The sequence below is a fragment of the Rhinichthys klamathensis genome, unplaced genomic scaffold (assembly GCF_029890125.1).
Source record: "Rhinichthys klamathensis goyatoka isolate OS25496 unplaced genomic scaffold, OSU_Roscu_1.1 h1tg000262l_1, whole genome shotgun sequence".
Taxonomy (NCBI): Eukaryota; Metazoa; Chordata; class Actinopteri; order Cypriniformes; family Leuciscidae; genus Rhinichthys; species Rhinichthys klamathensis.
This window is the reverse complement of record NW_026606783.1, coordinates 2,954,677-2,972,550: the sequence shown is the minus strand read 5'-3', so window position 1 is coordinate 2,972,550 and position 17,874 is coordinate 2,954,677. Positions and strand designations below refer to the sequence as shown.

Genomic DNA, 17,874 nt, shown 5'->3' with positions numbered 1-17,874 from the left:
AAAGTTTAAAAGTCAGATAAATATTTGCTAAATAGGGGCTTCAGACAGGTCCACTCATTTCTTTTTTTACTTTTTGTTTGTGAACTTAATGTACACCACATGACATCAGCAAATATGCACACACTCATCCTAATGTATTCCTGTGATGTAATAGACACAACATTTACGTGCAACATATTGATTCACTTACATGAGAGAGCACTAGACAACAAACAAATATATCTATTCCACCATCTTCCAACAAGAGGATCATCTAAAATAACTAATACACTGTACATACTATATACAAATATTTTAATTCCCATCTACTGAATGAAACAGTGAAAGATTAAGGCGATGGTAATTTTCTACACATAGTTGAAAGAAGTCCCAGTTTAATCTTTTAAAGGAAGGGGCTTTAGGGGGTTGGAAATAATAAATAATACGTGGTTTTAAGAGATGAGTGAGAACATTTTTCCCCAGTTTTTATGTTGTGGCATTTCCCCATTTTTTATTTACAGTATAAAACAGTCTGGAAATAATAGGGAAAAGAGGGGAAGCAGGTTCTGGAAATGCTGTGAGGCAGATTCAATGGTCCTGCAGGCTTTTAAATAGAAGCCATTTTAAGGTATAACTCGTCTTTTTTGCTGTTGTGCTCCATGACCTTTGTTTGCTCTTTGATCTCCTCAGACTCAGATTCATCCTCGAGCTCAGGCAGATGCCACTGAATGAAGACCAGATAAATGAAGGACCCCAGCACGCCCCCCACCAAAGGAGCCACTAATGGAATCCAGAAGAAGTAGTCATAGCACCTGTGAGGGTCAGAAAAAAAGAGGGCTTGAAAAGGACCATGTATGGAGAACTGAAGAACACACTTCAGTGCAAATGCCAGTGTGGCAATGTGCTGAGATAACTGTAATAGAACACGGCAGTTAAGCAAATGAAATACCCGGTAATTTGCTTTATCAGAGGAGAGATTAGTTAAAAGGTAGGAGGTGCAAGGGCATAGATAACAAAACACTTAATCTGATGTTGATAGATCTCTTTTATTAATCTATACTGTTTGTTAATAGGTTAATAAAGTACGCACGTAAAGACTTCTGTGCCCCAGCCTGCTGTGAACGTGAACAGTCGTGGTCCAAGGTCACGGGCAGGGTTTATAGCAGCTCCACAGTTAGCCGACATTGACATGGAAATCCCAAGTACAACAGTTGCTACAATGGGTGGAAGCAACGCTTCAGGAGCAGGAGCATTTCTCTTATCATTCAGAGGTAGAATGCACAACATCAGCATGGCTGTGCCAACCACCTACACACAGGCAAACAAGAGAAAGATTATGGTCTAGTCAGAAGACCCAGAATGCTGACAAGACCTATTGATAATTGATTAATGTTTGAAAAACGTGTCATAAATCGTGTTATGTTGTACAACGTGTTATTGCGTTAGAGCATTGCATTAGATTCAACTACAATGATTTATTCTATATCAGTAGTTTTAACTACAGCGCTTTGTCTAATCTGATATGGCCTTTTGCCGACCTGATCGATGAAGTTGGTCTGCACTGATACCACATCAGTTGGGTAAGTTGCAAAGATACTGGCCGTTTCATTAGGACCAAATACAGTCAGAATTCCACCACTGAACTCCATGATCGCATCTGAAGGAGAGGAGGGTTGAGAAATAATCTTTATCCTCTCTTTTTCAAAAACACAAAACTGAAAAAATAGAATGGTGAATTACTGTTAAGATACAGGGTGTATCTTTAAAGAAATCATGTCTTTATTTCTCTCTTTCTTCTTACCATGGTAGATGAGATAGACAAGTCCAGAAGCCAGGTAAGCCCCCAATATTTGAGCAAGAGAATAGGGTAGCAGCTTTATCCAGGCTAGATCTCCCAACACACAGAAACTCAGAGACACAGCTGGGTTTAGATGAGCTCCTTCAGGAGGAATAGAGAGAGAGGGATTTATATATATATATATTAAAACAAAAGTCAGTTTATGTCCCCAAAAAAGGGTAATATTACAAAGGATTTCTCCTTAACACAAAACAGCCCAATCTATAACCATTTTACCTGATACCGCCCTGCAGAGGTACATGGCAGACATGACACCAACAGAGAAGGCCATGTTAACAGACAGAAACTGTCCCTTTGTTTCTCTGCTGGTTTTCACCTGAGCTGCTGCTGCACAACCAAACAGCTACAGCAGAGAAAAACGAATTACAAATACATATTTTTGTCGGCATGAGCTTGATTACCTGCTGAATTGCAGCCATAGTAATATTAAGTAATGTTGTAACATTATTGCTATTGGTACTAACCCTGATAGTACTCTTAAATTGACCCTGCACTGGAATATTTTATTATGGTCTGCACCTTACTTGAGATTAAAAGTTTCTGCTAACTTGCACACGTTGCTAAATAAACTCATTCTTAGCATATATAAGCAAAAGCACATGCTCACAGTCACAGAACCTTGCATTTGTCCATTGTAAAACTTATGCTTATATTATTGTGTAACATATATGAAAGCACAATCATTTTCAACATAAGCCCTTCAAAAAAGCACATTGCACATTTTCTTATTCATTTAAATATCACTTTATGAATTCTCAATTTAATTATTAAATTACATGTTAATATTAACAGAGAATCAAGGAAAGTGTTACAAAATGTATTTTTTTGTAATGTTTATGTGGTATTTTCGTAACGCTTTGTTAACATTAGTTAATGCATGCATTATCCTTAACTTATGAGCAGTAATTTTTTTTACAGCATTTATTAGGTTCATGTTATTTTGAACCATATTTACATTTTATAAATTAACAGTAGTTAACATAATGTGCACAAACATGAATTAACAATGAACTATAGTATTTTTTTTATAAATTAACATTAACCTCGACTAATAAATGCTGTAAACAATGTTATTCATTATCTAATGATTTTTAAAGCATTAACACATTTTACCATATTAAAAAAAACATATTTTAATAGTGATAATGAGTTTTAAATTACAAAATTGAAAACATCTTATATTTCATTAATGAAAAACATGTGCTAACAAACAATATCTATAAATCAATAACTATGCTCAGTTTGTTTAATAGTGAAAACTATGCAAAAACTTACCAGAAGTACAAAAGTGCCTAAGACCTCTCCCATAACCTGTCGTGCCAGTTCATTTTTCACCTTCATCCTCTTAACTATCTTTTTTACCGGACTCATTTTTAGTATTGGCTTGCAGGTTTTGTGCAAAACTTGCTGCTGCCCTGCTGTTCAGAGATCTCTGACCTCAGTCTGTGTCTATTAGCGCAGCTAACCTTTAAACCCTGTTTTAAATGTCCTCGCAGGGTAAAAACATCCCACATCAGGCAGGCAACATCCACATCATACTGTAGCTGGACTGATCTAGACCATGACCCCTTTATAAATCATTAATAATCGTGCAGGAAAGAAAGATTTAGTGATCTATGAGTTGCTGCTGTAAAACACTTATCGAGCTTTTCTGTACATCCAGATAAACTAATCATTTTGACATTGGAAGATTAGATGACATAGAAATTGGTTAATTCTGCAATTATCTATAGCTCAAATATGTAGCTACACTTGAATTTCATTCCCAAAGCCAGCATCCTTGTTTAAACTCACATTTAATGTTACCATTGGTGAAATTATTGTTGTTTCAACCCAGCATTGACAGAAATTATTCAAATTAAATATATATGATTGAAAGTATTCTTGAAAGGATGGGTAAATTTACCTTAACCCTTTTCTGCTTGGTTTGAATTAAAGATCACATGGAAATGGAGAGTTTTATGAATTTCTTGCTTCTGCTAAACACAAAAGAAGATATTTTAAAGAATGTTAGTAGGGAAGGAGGGAAAACTGAGGGACGTGTCGACTGATTGGGATCACGCTTTGGGAGCCTGTCATCTTCGAGTACTGTTAAAACGAGCCAATGCACATTGGCGTGCGAGATCTGCAACTCACACTCCGCCCTGCGGCGCGGGTATAAATACGGAAGTGGATTTTTTTCGCTGAGGAGCCGAGCGGAGCCCAGAGCCAGCGGTGGTCCAGCAATAGTGGCGACGGGACTACGTCTCCGTTCCCTCCTTCAGGGAACGAGAGTTACATGCTGTATGTAACCGAGACGTTCCCTTTCAGTCGCTCACATTCGACGTAGTCGACGTGTCGACTGATTGTGATCCCAATTAAAACGCCACTAGTGCTGCCACCTTCCAGTGCCTAGACAAAAGCCTTCTGATCCACCCGCATTATTGAGGCGGAGATAGGACAGGGCTTAGGCCAGGGAAGTCAGGTCACTGCTATTCCACAACATATGGACCCAGCCATAGCCGAAGGGTATGGAGGAACTCGACAGGGTTCGGCTAAAGAGGAACTCTACTGGAGCATGAATTGCGCACATATCGAGCAGCAAGCCAACACTTCCAACCGGGCTTACAGTGAAAACTGGCTTCATGAGAAGGGAGCCCACGGAAAGCAGCGGTTCGACACGTAGGCTATTTTTCTTGCGAACGTGATAGGTGTCATCCAGCCCGCAGCTCTAAAGCATCTGTCAGCAAGGCACTCTGTATCAACGCCTAGGCAGGAGCTATACTCTCTCTTTGGAGGAGCTCACTACCCAGGGGGGCACGTGCACCTTGGGATAACACACCAAGATGATGGCAACCATATGCAGTGGGCCAACCTCTGCTTGGAAACAGCCTTCCCTTTCTGCTGGTCTCCGTAACAGACAAGAGCTGATCGGAGGTACTAAGGCTTTGCGTTCTGTCCATGTATAACTGCAAGGAGCGGACGGGACAGAGAAAAGCCAGGGCTGGGTCTGCCTCCTCTGGGGCAGCGCTTGCAGGCTCACCACCTGGTCCCGTTAAAGGGACAGGTAGGAACCTTGGGCACATATTTTTTAACTCACTGCCTGCAGAGGCTCAAGCGAGGTCTCTGAAGTGCAGTAGCACTCACTTGCAGTAGAACTGAAATAGTGAAGCACTCACTTCTTTGCCCTCTAACCAACCGTCAACAAACACACAGAAATTATGCTGTTAAAACAGCAGACGAGAGCTCAGAAGCTTGTGATCACCGCTGCACTCGCGCTGTAGAACCACCAGCACTGGGAAAGTCTTCCAGAAGAACACCGACACACTCGCTCGTTGAAAACTTCAACACTCTTCAGAGACATCGACAACGATCGGCTCCGAAGCGAAAGACAACTGGTGCGTGCATCCACTTCCGTATTTATACCCGCGCCGCGGGGCGGAGTGTAAGATGTAGATCTCACACGCCAATGTGCATTGGCTCGTTTTAACAGTACTCGAAGATGACAGGCTCCCGGAGCGTGATCCCAATCACGCTTCGACTACGTCGAACGTGAGCGACTGAAAGGGAACAATGGGTTCCATCAACTGTTTGCTTAACCATATTCTTCAAAATATCTTCTTTTATGTTCAGCAAAAGAAATACATTTCTTTCTTCCAATTCATTCAGGTTTGGAACAACTTGAGTGTGAGTAAATGATGACATAATTTTCATTTATGGGTGAACTATTACTTTAAGGCTCAGGGCTGATGAAGTTCAAGGCATTAATTTCACTTTTTGGTTTTAGCTTTTGTGTAAAAGGGCCTTAAAGAGGGAACCCGTGAGCTGGAGCTGGATTGAGAGATCTCTGTGAGCAAGGTAGTTAACTTCAGGATCTTTAGTCTCTACAATTCGTTTTCTTAATATTGGTTGTAAAAGATGCAATTTCTTAATAGATATTCTGTTACACTGTTATCATTAAAAAAAATAAAACCTACCAAAATTAAATAAAAAGAGTAATGCATTGAAATGTTATGAAAATGCCATCATATCACTAATGAAATAAATGTAGTTGCTGCTTTTGTCTTTAATATTACAAAAGTTTAATTGGGACGGATATGTGCAGTACAGACAACATATACGAATATACATGTAGCATAAAAAACTACAAAATATATATAATGGCTTCTGATAAAGACTGATTGTACAAAACAATATCAATAGTTGCATACTGTGAGTGCATAAAATAAGTGATATTTAAAAGAATGACCTCCTGGCCTCCAGTGCTTTTATGCCCTTCATTTTGGCAGTGTTAATTCATAGTTATCTAAAAAAAAACATTATACTTCATATTATTGCAGAACTAAACTTTTGCAAAAATACAACTTCACAGAACCTGTAACAGCAAAAATCCTTAGACAAAAAAAACAAAAAAAAACACATTGTTTGAATTATGACTGAATTGCAAAGCGCTTTGAGAAATAAGGTGCAAGAAGGAAAGTAAAAGTCTTCAGCGTGGTTGGTGAGGACGGTGTAGTAAGACCTCCACTGGACCAGAAGGCAGTTTCTTTATGAGGTTCCAAGCCTCAAGCCGCATCATACCCGCCAAACTCTGACCTTGCACCTCCAACAACTCATCCCCAGGAAACACTTCACTGACTGGTCCAACTGCAAACAAGTAATTGACATAATTGCTTGTTGTTATGAAAGAGCTTGGTATGAGACAAGCACAAGCTCAAAATTGCCCTTTTGTGCAGAAGTGCAGGAGGGATGCCAGTAAGGTGTGAGGTAAACAGCAGGCTCGACATTAAAGCTTTTCATGTGCTTGTCCGAGTAAAAAAGTTACTTGTCCGGAATTTTGTGTGTGTGTGTGTGTGTTGTAAATATAATTTATTCTGAAGCTATATTCTCATCAGTGTTCAATCAGCTTTGATATAAGCTGATAAGCAGATATTTGAAATCTAATAATTGTATTATCTGCACCTTTAAAGGGCATCCCCCCTGCCAAATCTTATAAAATGCTTCATTTTTCATTTTAAATTCCTAAATTTGATCAATAAATTAAATTATTTAGAATAATAAGACACTATAGGGCTGTTACCCTAGGTAGGGATGATCAAATTAAATCATTTACACTGAAAAAAATACAATTGCATTAAATAATGTTATGAGATTGTTTTAAATATACAAATAATAAAGGTTGGAAAGAATGATAATTTTAAACATAACACTAAACCGCCAGTAGGTGGCGGCAGGCAACCGTCTTAATGAGTGAGTCATTGATTCATTGATTCATTCAAACGATTCGTTCAAACGGCTGATTCATTCTTTTCTTCTCTTTCTCTTGTGATGAAATATCTTTCTTGTAAATACTTTCCATCATTTCAGTAATAAAAGTGTAGGCTACATCTTTAAAATACATCCAAATTACAGCGAAGTACAACTGTACGGTGCTCGGCAGTGGTCAAAAAGGATTTAAATAGTGAATTTTGAAGAACTCTCTTCTTGTAAACCCAGAGATGTGTATTCGGACGAGGATTTTTATGTGAGTGGTGGGAGAAAAACAATAGCATTCTGGATTGGGTTTTAATGATTGTTTTAAATTGAGAAAAAGTGGTCTTACCACGAAATATTTTTTGTACAGTGAGGGGTTTGTCTCCAGAGCTGGATCCCACCCCTCCTTCCAGACTAAAGCCAAGATCAGAGCTGGACTTTTCCAGAGTCACACGGACTCTCCTGCCTGTAGGGGGCATACACACACAAAGTATGGGATTCCACAAGATACACTGCTTTCTTTTGTCACACATTTATTATTCACCTGTATACAAGGTAAGGGAACTTAATCAGTATTATTATCAAACAACTTATTACAGTACTTTTCCAAAATGTTGATTTTACACTCATATTGACAACCACATAGATATGTAAAATAAAATGCTTTCCTTCAGATCACCACCTCTTTGCCATCTGTCCATCACCCACCTGTGATTCCTTGTCTTTCAGTGGCCTCTCTTCTGCTGTTACCACTCTGAAGAACAACAACTGCCATTCCCTGCCCCCTCGCTTTTCTCAGTGTGCGCAGAGCCTCAAAGTGGGCAGAGTTCTGCAGGGCAGTGCCATTGATCGACAACACCCGGGCACCCTCGTAGATAGAGCCTTCATGTGCTGCTACTCCTCCTGGGATTACTCTGTGGACCTAAGAGATGAGATGGGGGTGAAACACCCCATTCCAATTAAAGTCAAATTGCAATGACTACCAAAAACTTAAAAACTTGTATTAAATTGTACAATTAATTATACTGTATTGAAGCATAAAATGAAATTTGGTGTACTTAAAAGTTACATAAACATTATAATTTAATCCTAAAGACAGGGACATTTACAGTTGTTAAACAAAGAGTTGGTATTTTGATAAAATGCATAGTTAAAGGAATTTCCACTGACATTTTTTAGATGCACAATAGATTAGTATTAAACAAATTTTGAGGTTTTTTTTGTATTTGCTGCTTTTTGTGTGGTCTTTTGTTTGACCGTCAGTATTGGTTTCTATTAGTTAAAAATGTTCACACCACAGCATTTGGTGATACTCACTGTGACTGGTTTATTCTGATCCACTCCACCTGCCAAGGTAAATCCTAAGCCACTCCCCACCTCCTTGTGTAACACAACCACTTGCACGTCTTCATATTTCTGTCATACGTCAGAAATACAAGTTGTGATAGAAAAAGGAAATGGTCTCTTTTCTTCTAAAGACTTACAATTTACATGTCATGACAGTTTGTCTATTTCATTGTCAAATGATATGCTTCAGGGCAAAGTTATGCGACTTGTTTTACCTGCAGGGTGTCATCTCCCAAGCCCCTGACATCGTCCAGTAAGCGATCCAGTTCATCAGTGCTCAACAGAGTCACAGAAGAGAAGGCTGAGATGTCTGAGCTCAAGGACGCAGAGCGTGTAGATGGCAAATCTTCACCATTCTCTGACAAACTGCTATCTGATGGTTTGTAGTCCACTCCACCATAATTACATAGGTCCACAAGACTGTAAGAGGTAAATATGTAGAAATAGAATAGGGGTGTGAAGTGGAGTTATAAAACATATTTTAAAGGAAAGGAGGTACAGTACAGCATAGGGTGGCAGGAGCATGAAGAAATGCAAGGTAAGGTGTGGGCATAAACAGGGCAACCTGCTGGTTTGTGCATGTGACATAAGCTGACACTCCATTTTAGTCTATTTTGTTTTACATCCTGAATCAGTTGTATCACTTTTTTATTTTTCATATCAATTACCTTAGAGAAAAACTTCTGCGTTCTGATTGGCTCATGTTGCTTGTGATGGTCACAGATGATTCTCCTGAGTCAGAGTCTTCTTCAGTTTCCTCATCATCATCTTCTTCTTCATCAGAGCTCCACCTAGCCTTGCTAGTAGTCAATATGGTGCAATCCTTCCTTGTTGTTTCATAGTTGTTATTGTTAGAATTGTTGAGAGAGGAATAGATTGTTTGGACAGGAGTAAAGCTTTGAGAAAGATTGGGCAGCGCTTTGGGATTGTTACCATTGACTGTTACGGCTCCAGGGTTAATCTGCTTCTGAATGCTAACTGTGAGAGGTCTATCAGGAGAGTTAGTCGGTGTGTTTTCATCATCATCATCAACTATTTTTATATTAATTGTCTGTTGCTTTGATAAACTTTTGACATGCGACTGTTGAGAGATTGATGGGATTCCTGCTTTTTCTTCCATTGTCCCTATGTTTCTGAGCCCTGAGGTTGCAGTGATGGCAGAATCTGGTTCGTCCGTGTGTGCTTTATTTACTGTTGTCCGTTCATCTTCATCCCTCCTGTTGATAACTTGTTCAGTTTTTGATTCAGTCATTTGTTTGAATGGTGGAGCAAGCTCAACACTCGTTTTGTATGTTTCTTGACGTTCTAATGTTGGTCTTACTTTGACTATGGAATTTGAATGAGGAGTTCTTCTTGTATCTAGAGTGCATTCAGTCTCATCATTGGAATCACTTTTGTTAAATAAATTTGTTCTTAGGATTTCTGTGTTCCCCACAACCCTTCCAAAATGTAGATTTTTATCTGAATCACTCTTCTTTACAAGAGCCACAGGTTTGGGATGCTCTTGTACAGATAAGGTCCTCCTGGTAAGAAAAGTCTCCCGTGTGCTTTTGCTTTGTTGAGCCAAAGATTCAAACATGGTGATTGTATTCTTCACTGAATCAAAGGATGGCACATGCAATTTTTCTAGCACGCCTTCTCCTCTCCTTCCTTCAGTTTTATCTGTGAAAACTTCCTCTTTCTCTTCCTCTTTATGAATCTCATTGCATGCTGTACCTTTTGAGGCTAGTGGGTAATTGGGTTGGGTGATACCATCTTGCAAACCATCAAGATACTTGTTTTCATTTATGTCCAGTCTTTGTGTGCTCTCTTTATCAGATTGTTTGACTTTCCCAATGTCCCCCTTGATTCCTTCAGAATTGGTAAACAAAAGTTTGACACCCTGGCTGGAAACACTTGAACTACTATCCGAACATGCAGACTGGTTCCTGCGAGCATTGAGTTGAGCAGTTGCTGACAGCCTCCTGGTCCTTTCTAAGGACTGACTACAGTACTTTGAAGACCCTGTTAACAATTGTCTGCTTGTCTCTTCATTGTCTTCAGGTAGAAGTGGTTGAACTTTTTTAACAGAGGACATTTCTGTACTCGATGTAGGCTTTGATGACATTGAAAAACTTAATCCAGAGGAATTGTCCCTTTGGTCATTTTTATTCTCTTTGTTGGTAGAGGGTTCTTGCTTCTGACAAAGGTATGTTTTTGAAAATCCTCTTGGCAATGTTCTAGCTTTGTCTACATTGTAAGAAGGTTTCCCCTGTTGACTGTCAGAAAAATCTGAAGTTCCAAACACAGAGTCAGTAGTGTATTTTCTGTGACTTGGAGTAGAGTCCACAGTGCCCATAGATTTAGGAAATGATTCATCAGAAGTATTGTTGCGTTTTAATCCAACTGAATTTTTTGAGTGTGCATCAGATTTGGCATCTGCCCCAAACAGTTTCTCAATTCTTTCCATTATTGTTTGGTTTCCAGTTACTTCCTCAGAATTGGAAGTTCCTTGCTCTCTGGCCCGGGATCCCATTCTGTTGTCTGTCTGATCAAGATTTGATTCACCTTGTTGCTGTGCCCAGAGACTGCTACCTTCTCCAATACTACCTTGGCTTAGTTTTGGCTTCAATCTGACTGGAAGTGACTGGCCACTGCTTGCCTGTTCCAGAGCTAAATTTACACGGTTCATTCTCACAGATGTAGATCCAGAGATTGGGTTAACCTTTCTGTCAGTGTTCTGATTCGCTCCATTGTAAGCGTGAATCCTCCATGAAACACTACTGGGTTGATTTTCTTGTGTGTGTGGAGTTATCTTGTTGTTTGCCCCTGTTCTCTCAAAACTACTGGATCGTTTTATAAAATTATCAAATTCTCTGGTCCTACTAGTCATCCCAGTTCTGTTCCCATGGTCTGCTCTACTTGTTCCTCTCCAGTCTAAGCTTTTGCTTTTATTTGACTGGTATCTCCTCAAATCATTTCCACTGCCACTGCCACTTGCTGTCTGACTCTCTTCTTCTTGAATATTTGACTGCTTAGCACTCACATCACCCTTCTCAGAATTGATGGAAAGAGCTGAGTCCTTATGTGTGCCATTACCTACATTTTTACCTGTCTTTTTGTCATTATTGTCAGAGTGGGTACAACTTGCAGAAGAAGTACAGACTTTGTTGAGGTCCTTACTATCACTTTTCTGACTTGAGTCTTCAACTTTTCCACCCTCAAAGATATTACTTATCATCCTGAGGTCCTTAGTAGTCGGCTCACACTTTCGCTGAAGTGTTTTAGCAGAGCGGATTTTGAATCTAGCAGCTGCAGAGCCAATAGGATTTACAAATGACTGACTACGATTTTGTGTTGCAGTTCCATTGGATGATTCTGCACCTTCAGTTATGCTGCCAGTTGTGTCTGATTCAGGAAATTGATGTACAAAAGTTCCAGTATGCAAACTCATGCTTTTAAATGTCTCTGAATGTCACAAAGTATATTCATTACAGTATGAATGGAAGGCTGGTTGCTAACATATTTTCAGCAACTTGGTCAAAAAATTGTATTCCTTTTTTTCTCGGAACGACAGCATTTGTGAAGTAATCAAGAAGGGCTGTATTTTCCTACCATCGTTATAAAAGCTGGAAAAATGTGTTTGTAATCCAGGGTGGCGAAGGAGACCTGCTAAATTTAGCTTCTGACAGATGTTTCACTCTGTCTGGATCCAAAAAGAGCTAGTAATGGGTCTCAGTACTCTCTGCTCTTTATCTTGTTCTGTCATGTAAAGGCAAAAACCACATGTGAAGGTTAGCTTTAAACAAATTAAGTTTAATAAAAGAATTGCACTTCATTAGATTCAAATTCTAAATCATCCGGTTTGCTACATTAACTAAAATTCAGGAACTGTAAAAGGCAGTCTAGATTTTTTTCTGAATGGATCACAACCCTGTATGGTCTGAACATACAACCTGGCCAGGCCCTTTAACCACTAAGATACACCACCTCCCACTCAACAAAGTGTACATGCTTAAAGTGCATTTACAAAGTCACCTGCCCAGGTTCATTCTAGTACCTCAGTATTTCAACATACTGAAACTCTGTATTTATTACAATGAGAGTCCATAAATCTCTTCCGGGCATACAGCATCTATACCCTCATAACATCTTGAAACTCTGGAGTCTGGACAAGCACCTTACTTGTATTCCTCACTCTGTAAAATCAAACATTTCTAAAAGGTTTGAAAATCGGTAACCAGAGTGTATATGTGTGCATTTTGTTGTATGTTTACTCTTACAACATTCTTTATGTTACTGGTCACACTCTTCAGCTCTTTTACAAAACCTGATACGCAGTCAGATAACAGGTCAAACACACCAGACTACAATCCTGTCTAACACAACATATGTTACACAGTTACGGTGCACACATAGTTAAAGCTACATAATTCTTTCTGAAGATGCATTACAATGAATGTGTGTGAATAAACAGGGATGTGCAGTATTTCAGATACATACTTATTAAAATACAAATTTAAATTAATTTAAGTTCAGTATTTTTGTATTTTCAAAATATAAAAAATAGTTTGTGCCAGTCAACCTCTTTATTAGGCTGCTGATTTCCTGTATCAACTAGTTCAGGCCCCTAAACCCCAACTTTCATGCTTGTGAGCTGCAGTTGTACGACTCATTCTAGTATTGGGTTAGCGAATTTTCTCCATTAATTAAGGAATAAGATAATGTAGGGATGTCATGGTCAATTCTACTTGTTGATTAAGGTTAAAATGGAACATCATTGAGAATTGTCTTCAGTTTACATGAAGGAATAAAAGCACTGGCAGGGGGCAAAATAGCATTAGATAGTTTATCGGTTATTGGTTTTATCAACTACCTGGTCAAATTACTGCTTGCTATATAGGCGAGGATATAAAGTGTGTATCGATTTAACCTCATCTATATATTTTATAGATATCTATTCGCACACTGACAGGCAGTTTTCTGTGTGCAGCTAAACGGTAAAATGCACACAAAAATATATGAGTATTCATGTAAAAACAGTCGGTTTATGTCTTGGGTGAAGGTATACTGTTTGAAGAATCGGATGTGTTAAAGTGACAGCAGCCTAATAATCCTGCTGCTGTCATTAATGTTAATCTAACAACAAAAGACAAAGAACAATTCACATACAGCTTTTGACTGAATAACGTTTGTAGCTTTAATAAGAATCAATATATATTTCATTCATACACTAAAGACTATGCAGTGTATTATTATTTTACATTTGATTACATTATTCAATTTCTGTAGTATTTCTACTTCAGCTAGACCTACCTGAAAAACTTACCACTCCTTATTTTATTTTTATATTTTTATTTTATTTTATAATCTGTATTCATTTGTCCTATTGCTTGTCATTTGTTTCTTTGTTCTAATTTTATTACTGACTGTAATAATTGCTTGAGAACTTTGCAATGCACAGACAATATAAACCCAGTCTTTTTGAAAAGTTATGGTAGAGGTAGGGAAAATGAAATCAAAAGTTTAAGCAGTTGTACACACCAGATAATGTTCTTTGCTTTCAGAATAGGTCCAGACAGATTTCAGCCTACTAGTGATCTCTGAATGGCCAATTTCACATGCAGTTTGTGTATTTTCTAAATACAAAATACTGTAGGGCCTATTTGTATTTAAATATTTTTTTCCCCCACACAGTATTTGGCATGTTATTTTGATACATTTCAACTGAGGTATTTTGTATTTTTATTTTAAATACATTTTCATGTCTTTATGCTGATCTCTGTGAATAAACAATATGGAATATAGTAAAAAATAAAATTACTGTATCTCAAATTGGTGAATTATGTCAATTAGCCTTGCAGGAACTCTGCACCGTTTCTCTTACACACCCACGGCCACGTTCATTCAAAGTAGCAAATTGAAATTTATTCAGACACTTCAGTAACATCTGATAATAGTCACATGCAATCAAACAAACACTGATATAGAAATTTGCATACAAATGAGCTTAAAGTTTAAGACAATACTGAATCAACAGCTGAAACTTAAATCAAGGTTTTGTAATGCTCAATTCCAGATTTGTTTGCCCCACCTTATTCTGTTGTAAAGATTGCCTTTGTTATCTTAAACTGAACATATAGGTCAAGAGTGCTGTAGTTATGTTTAAAATAAAAGACATGAACAAAAAGCAAGCAGAGATAGAGTGGGAGGAGGAAGCGTGACGTACACCTTCCAGGAGCGCAAATACAGACCTGATGAAGATAAACCTGAACTGATTGAAAATAAATAAAGGAAACATTGACACAGTAAACATAGGTTGTTATAAAGTTGCTCATATAACTACAAATGGCCATGTACTAGTGCCTAGTGTTTCACAGATATACTGTAGATGCAAAATAAGGTTGCCAGTCCCATATGAATGCAACATTACAGACTTTCACAGGTCAGTGTCATTTTACAGAAACACCTGTTCTCCCATGGCACACGCTAGAACAACAATGGACATTCAATTCACCTGTCACATAATCTAACCACACATGTTGAGTTTTAGCTCTTCAAACAGAAGTAACTTACCTTAGAGGACTTCTGTGTCCCTTAGAAGTTTGAGAGAACAGGTCCTCCCCATCTTCCCTTGTGCCTTTAAGCTCTCTCTCACTCCTTGCAGTCTGTCATTTTTCTATGATGCATTTCTACTGTAATAAGAACTTGCCTGACTGGTTTGACATGCTTACCCTTTTCCACCCCCTTTGATTGTTGTGCCTTCCTCTCTCATTTCCCTACCTCTCACTCCTCCCCCGTCTCTTTCTGTCTGCCTCTCTCTCTCTCTTTCTCCTTCCATCTATTTGTGTCTCAGTTTCTTTGTCTCGTACACATGTACTGTACACACCTGTCAACATGTACACCCTTCATGTCTAATGAGAACATTCCTGGTTCGTGGTTTCTTGGTGACTCAGTGTTAAAGCGTAGGTAAATGCTTCTGACAATCATCGGGTCATGGAGTCATTGCATTCTGAACATGTTCAGGTATTGGATGAATGAAGGACTGACTTTTGTCGGAAACAGACAAGTGGATTTTACATTTAAATTTTAGTCTGACTAAAAGTGTTTTCTTTTAAATGCAAATGCTGAAATTCAACCGAAACCACACCTGTCTGGTTTTTGTGGAATTGGACTAAACATAATACGATTGTAGCGCAGCCTCGTCCAACATATATACACATTAGTTGACCTTGGTGTTGTGTATTTGCACCAAAAGACAAAAGTGAAAAGCAATGTGTATTTAATCATTCAAATAATAAATAATGCATTGTGTCATGCATACTGATTCAGTGAACATAATGATCAGGCCATCACTACAAAACAAAATTATCAGTCCAACACCACAAAACTACGCTAATTTCAACACCCAGAACACGAAAACTTAAACGATAGTAAATGGAAAATCAATTCAATAAACATGTTCCTTTTATATTATCAGGGCTTCCCCCCCTCGATAAACTCCCCAATTGTGTTTTATATATTCAAATGAGGTTTCTGCACCAAGTTTGACAATTAACCAGCATGATGCATACCCACATATATTATTGATCTGCCTGCATTGACTCCATTGTATGAGAACTGAACTGAGCTGGACTATGACATCACTGTTTTCTCTGTATAAATGAACAAAATTCATAACTTTTTTACAACAGAAATGAATCAACACTGACCTTGGACAATGACACTATTTTCTTCTATCTGCTGTACAGCCGAAACAAACTGTCTGTATTGTAAAAAGCGCTATATAAATAAAGGTGACGACTTGACTTAATGTTACAACTTACCTAACACTTTGAAACTTATGGATCTACAAATAACACGCCTTTCAATCTTGACATTAAGGGTTTCGTTATGCTAATGCGAATATATATATGTTTATCTGAGCAGCATTTATTCTGCTCCATCTTCCATCTACCCTCCATCTTTAATTTTAATTAATTTTCTCTGCACATTTTTACTTGCTCACAGTTCTTTTAGGTAAAAACAGTAAAAATGAGTGATCTGTTATACCGTGGTTGTGGCAAGGAGCAGTTATCCTATAAGGCCTATGTTAATACCAGATCATTGGAAAATAAGAAATCAAGAACTTGCAGCATATGACTGTGAGATGAGAGATTATAAACATTTATAGAGATGGTTGCCATATGTTGGCAAACATTGATTACCTAAAGACTGTCAAGCAGTGTTAAAACAGCAAGGAATGATAACAAAGACTTATAATGAGGCAAATTTAAAATTAATAAAGAGTATGCAAGATAATGCAAGTGTTTTTTTGTATTGACCAATGCTTCAACTGAAACCAGAAGTACCAGCTGCATAATTGACTGCATATTTTTACCCCAAAAATGCCAAGGACATCCTTGCAAACAGCTACTGCATGAACATTTTTTTAACCTGTAAGCCGTCATCAAGCATCATTTACATGAATTCAAGATACAAGGGCCTGTAGATGGAGGCCACAATATAAAGCAAAACTGATCACACACAACCTTAAAAGATGTAAGGTGCAACACACATTGAAACTGAAATAAATTAAACATTATTCTAACAGTACAATTCGAAAAGGTAACAAAACATTTTGACAATTGATTACCTGGCTGTATTTCTGTGGCACACTTGTGGGCTGAGTTGCTCAACTTCCTGCAGCTGCAAGAGCAAATGAAGTTTGCAGAAAAAGGAGCTGCTCAGAGGCTGAGAAAGAGAGAGAGAGAGAGAGAGAGCAGATGGGCGGGAGTTATGCTTTAAATGTATGTGAAACTTGACAGCCAGATATTTTACATGCTCTAAAACATGTGAATGAGAAGATACTCAGACAAAATCACTTTTTTATGATACTGTTTTATATGTATACATTTTTATATTTTATATAGCTATATATCTTGCATTTGCATGTGCATTATCTAAATACAATGTATTACTTGTTTTTGATTACATGTTGAATGTGATGTAAATTTGCTATATTTAAGTAACTAAATCAAAGAAAATATAACTGGTACTATAACTGGTAAACATGAACTTTTAATACATTCTTCACACATATAATCCAAAGCAAATCAAATAGCACAAATCCTAAGCATTCAAAGCATTTTGTAATTAAATAAAATTAAATGTACGTGGTGGTTTACCTTAACAGCAGTTGTGCATGCAGTCTAACCATCATCACTCAACGGTCTGTCTTGCATCACTGACACATGCACACTGTTGACAGCAACAGCAGAGGAAGCTGGTTAAGTTTGTGGTTTCATTCAGAGAGACAAAAATGTAACTGCAACTGTATCTTTCGATCAGTTTTTGATTGCAAGTGAACGCAAGAAACACACTGACATGACAGACGGGATGGAATGATAAAGCAAACGAAATAAGCCACATTGTTGAGCTGCTTGTGGACACACAGTATAATTAGATGTTTCAACATCTTCTGTCGTCTGATGTCCTGT

The 17,874-nt window shown here is 38.0% G+C and overlaps 2 protein-coding genes across 3 annotated transcripts; both read right to left on the bottom strand.

Moving 5' to 3' along the window:
* Positions 1 to 452: 452 nt before the first annotated feature.
* aqp10a (aquaporin 10a) lies at positions 453 to 3,362 on the bottom strand. The gene is made up of 6 exons (XM_056267793.1): positions 3,113 to 3,362; positions 2,054 to 2,180; positions 1,781 to 1,918; positions 1,518 to 1,636; positions 1,070 to 1,287; positions 453 to 791 (listed from the first exon to the last, which is right to left on the bottom strand). Exons 1-6 carry the CDS (start codon positions 3,206 to 3,208, stop codon positions 587 to 589), a joined length of 903 nt encoding a protein of 300 aa, XP_056123768.1. The 5' UTR covers positions 3,209 to 3,362; the 3' UTR covers positions 453 to 586.
* Positions 3,363 to 6,248: 2,886 nt separating this feature from the next.
* Positions 6,249 to 17,643, bottom strand: si:dkey-92i15.4 (homeobox-like protein HDP1). 2 transcript variants are annotated; one of them, XM_056267761.1, is made up of 8 exons: positions 17,563 to 17,643; positions 17,031 to 17,128; positions 9,085 to 12,157; positions 8,632 to 8,836; positions 8,387 to 8,485; positions 7,778 to 7,991; positions 7,419 to 7,535; positions 6,249 to 6,463 (listed from the first exon to the last, which is right to left on the bottom strand). In XM_056267761.1, exons 3-8 carry the CDS (start codon positions 11,847 to 11,849, stop codon positions 6,306 to 6,308), a joined length of 3,558 nt encoding a protein of 1,185 aa, XP_056123736.1. In that variant the 5' UTR covers positions 11,850 to 12,157; positions 17,031 to 17,128; positions 17,563 to 17,643; the 3' UTR covers positions 6,249 to 6,305. The 2 variants fall into 2 exon arrangements, with proteins under 2 accessions (XP_056123736.1, XP_056123737.1); XM_056267762.1 differs by lacking the exons at positions 17,031 to 17,128; positions 17,563 to 17,643 and adding an exon at positions 14,972 to 15,145.
* Positions 17,644 to 17,874: the final 231 nt, after the last annotated feature.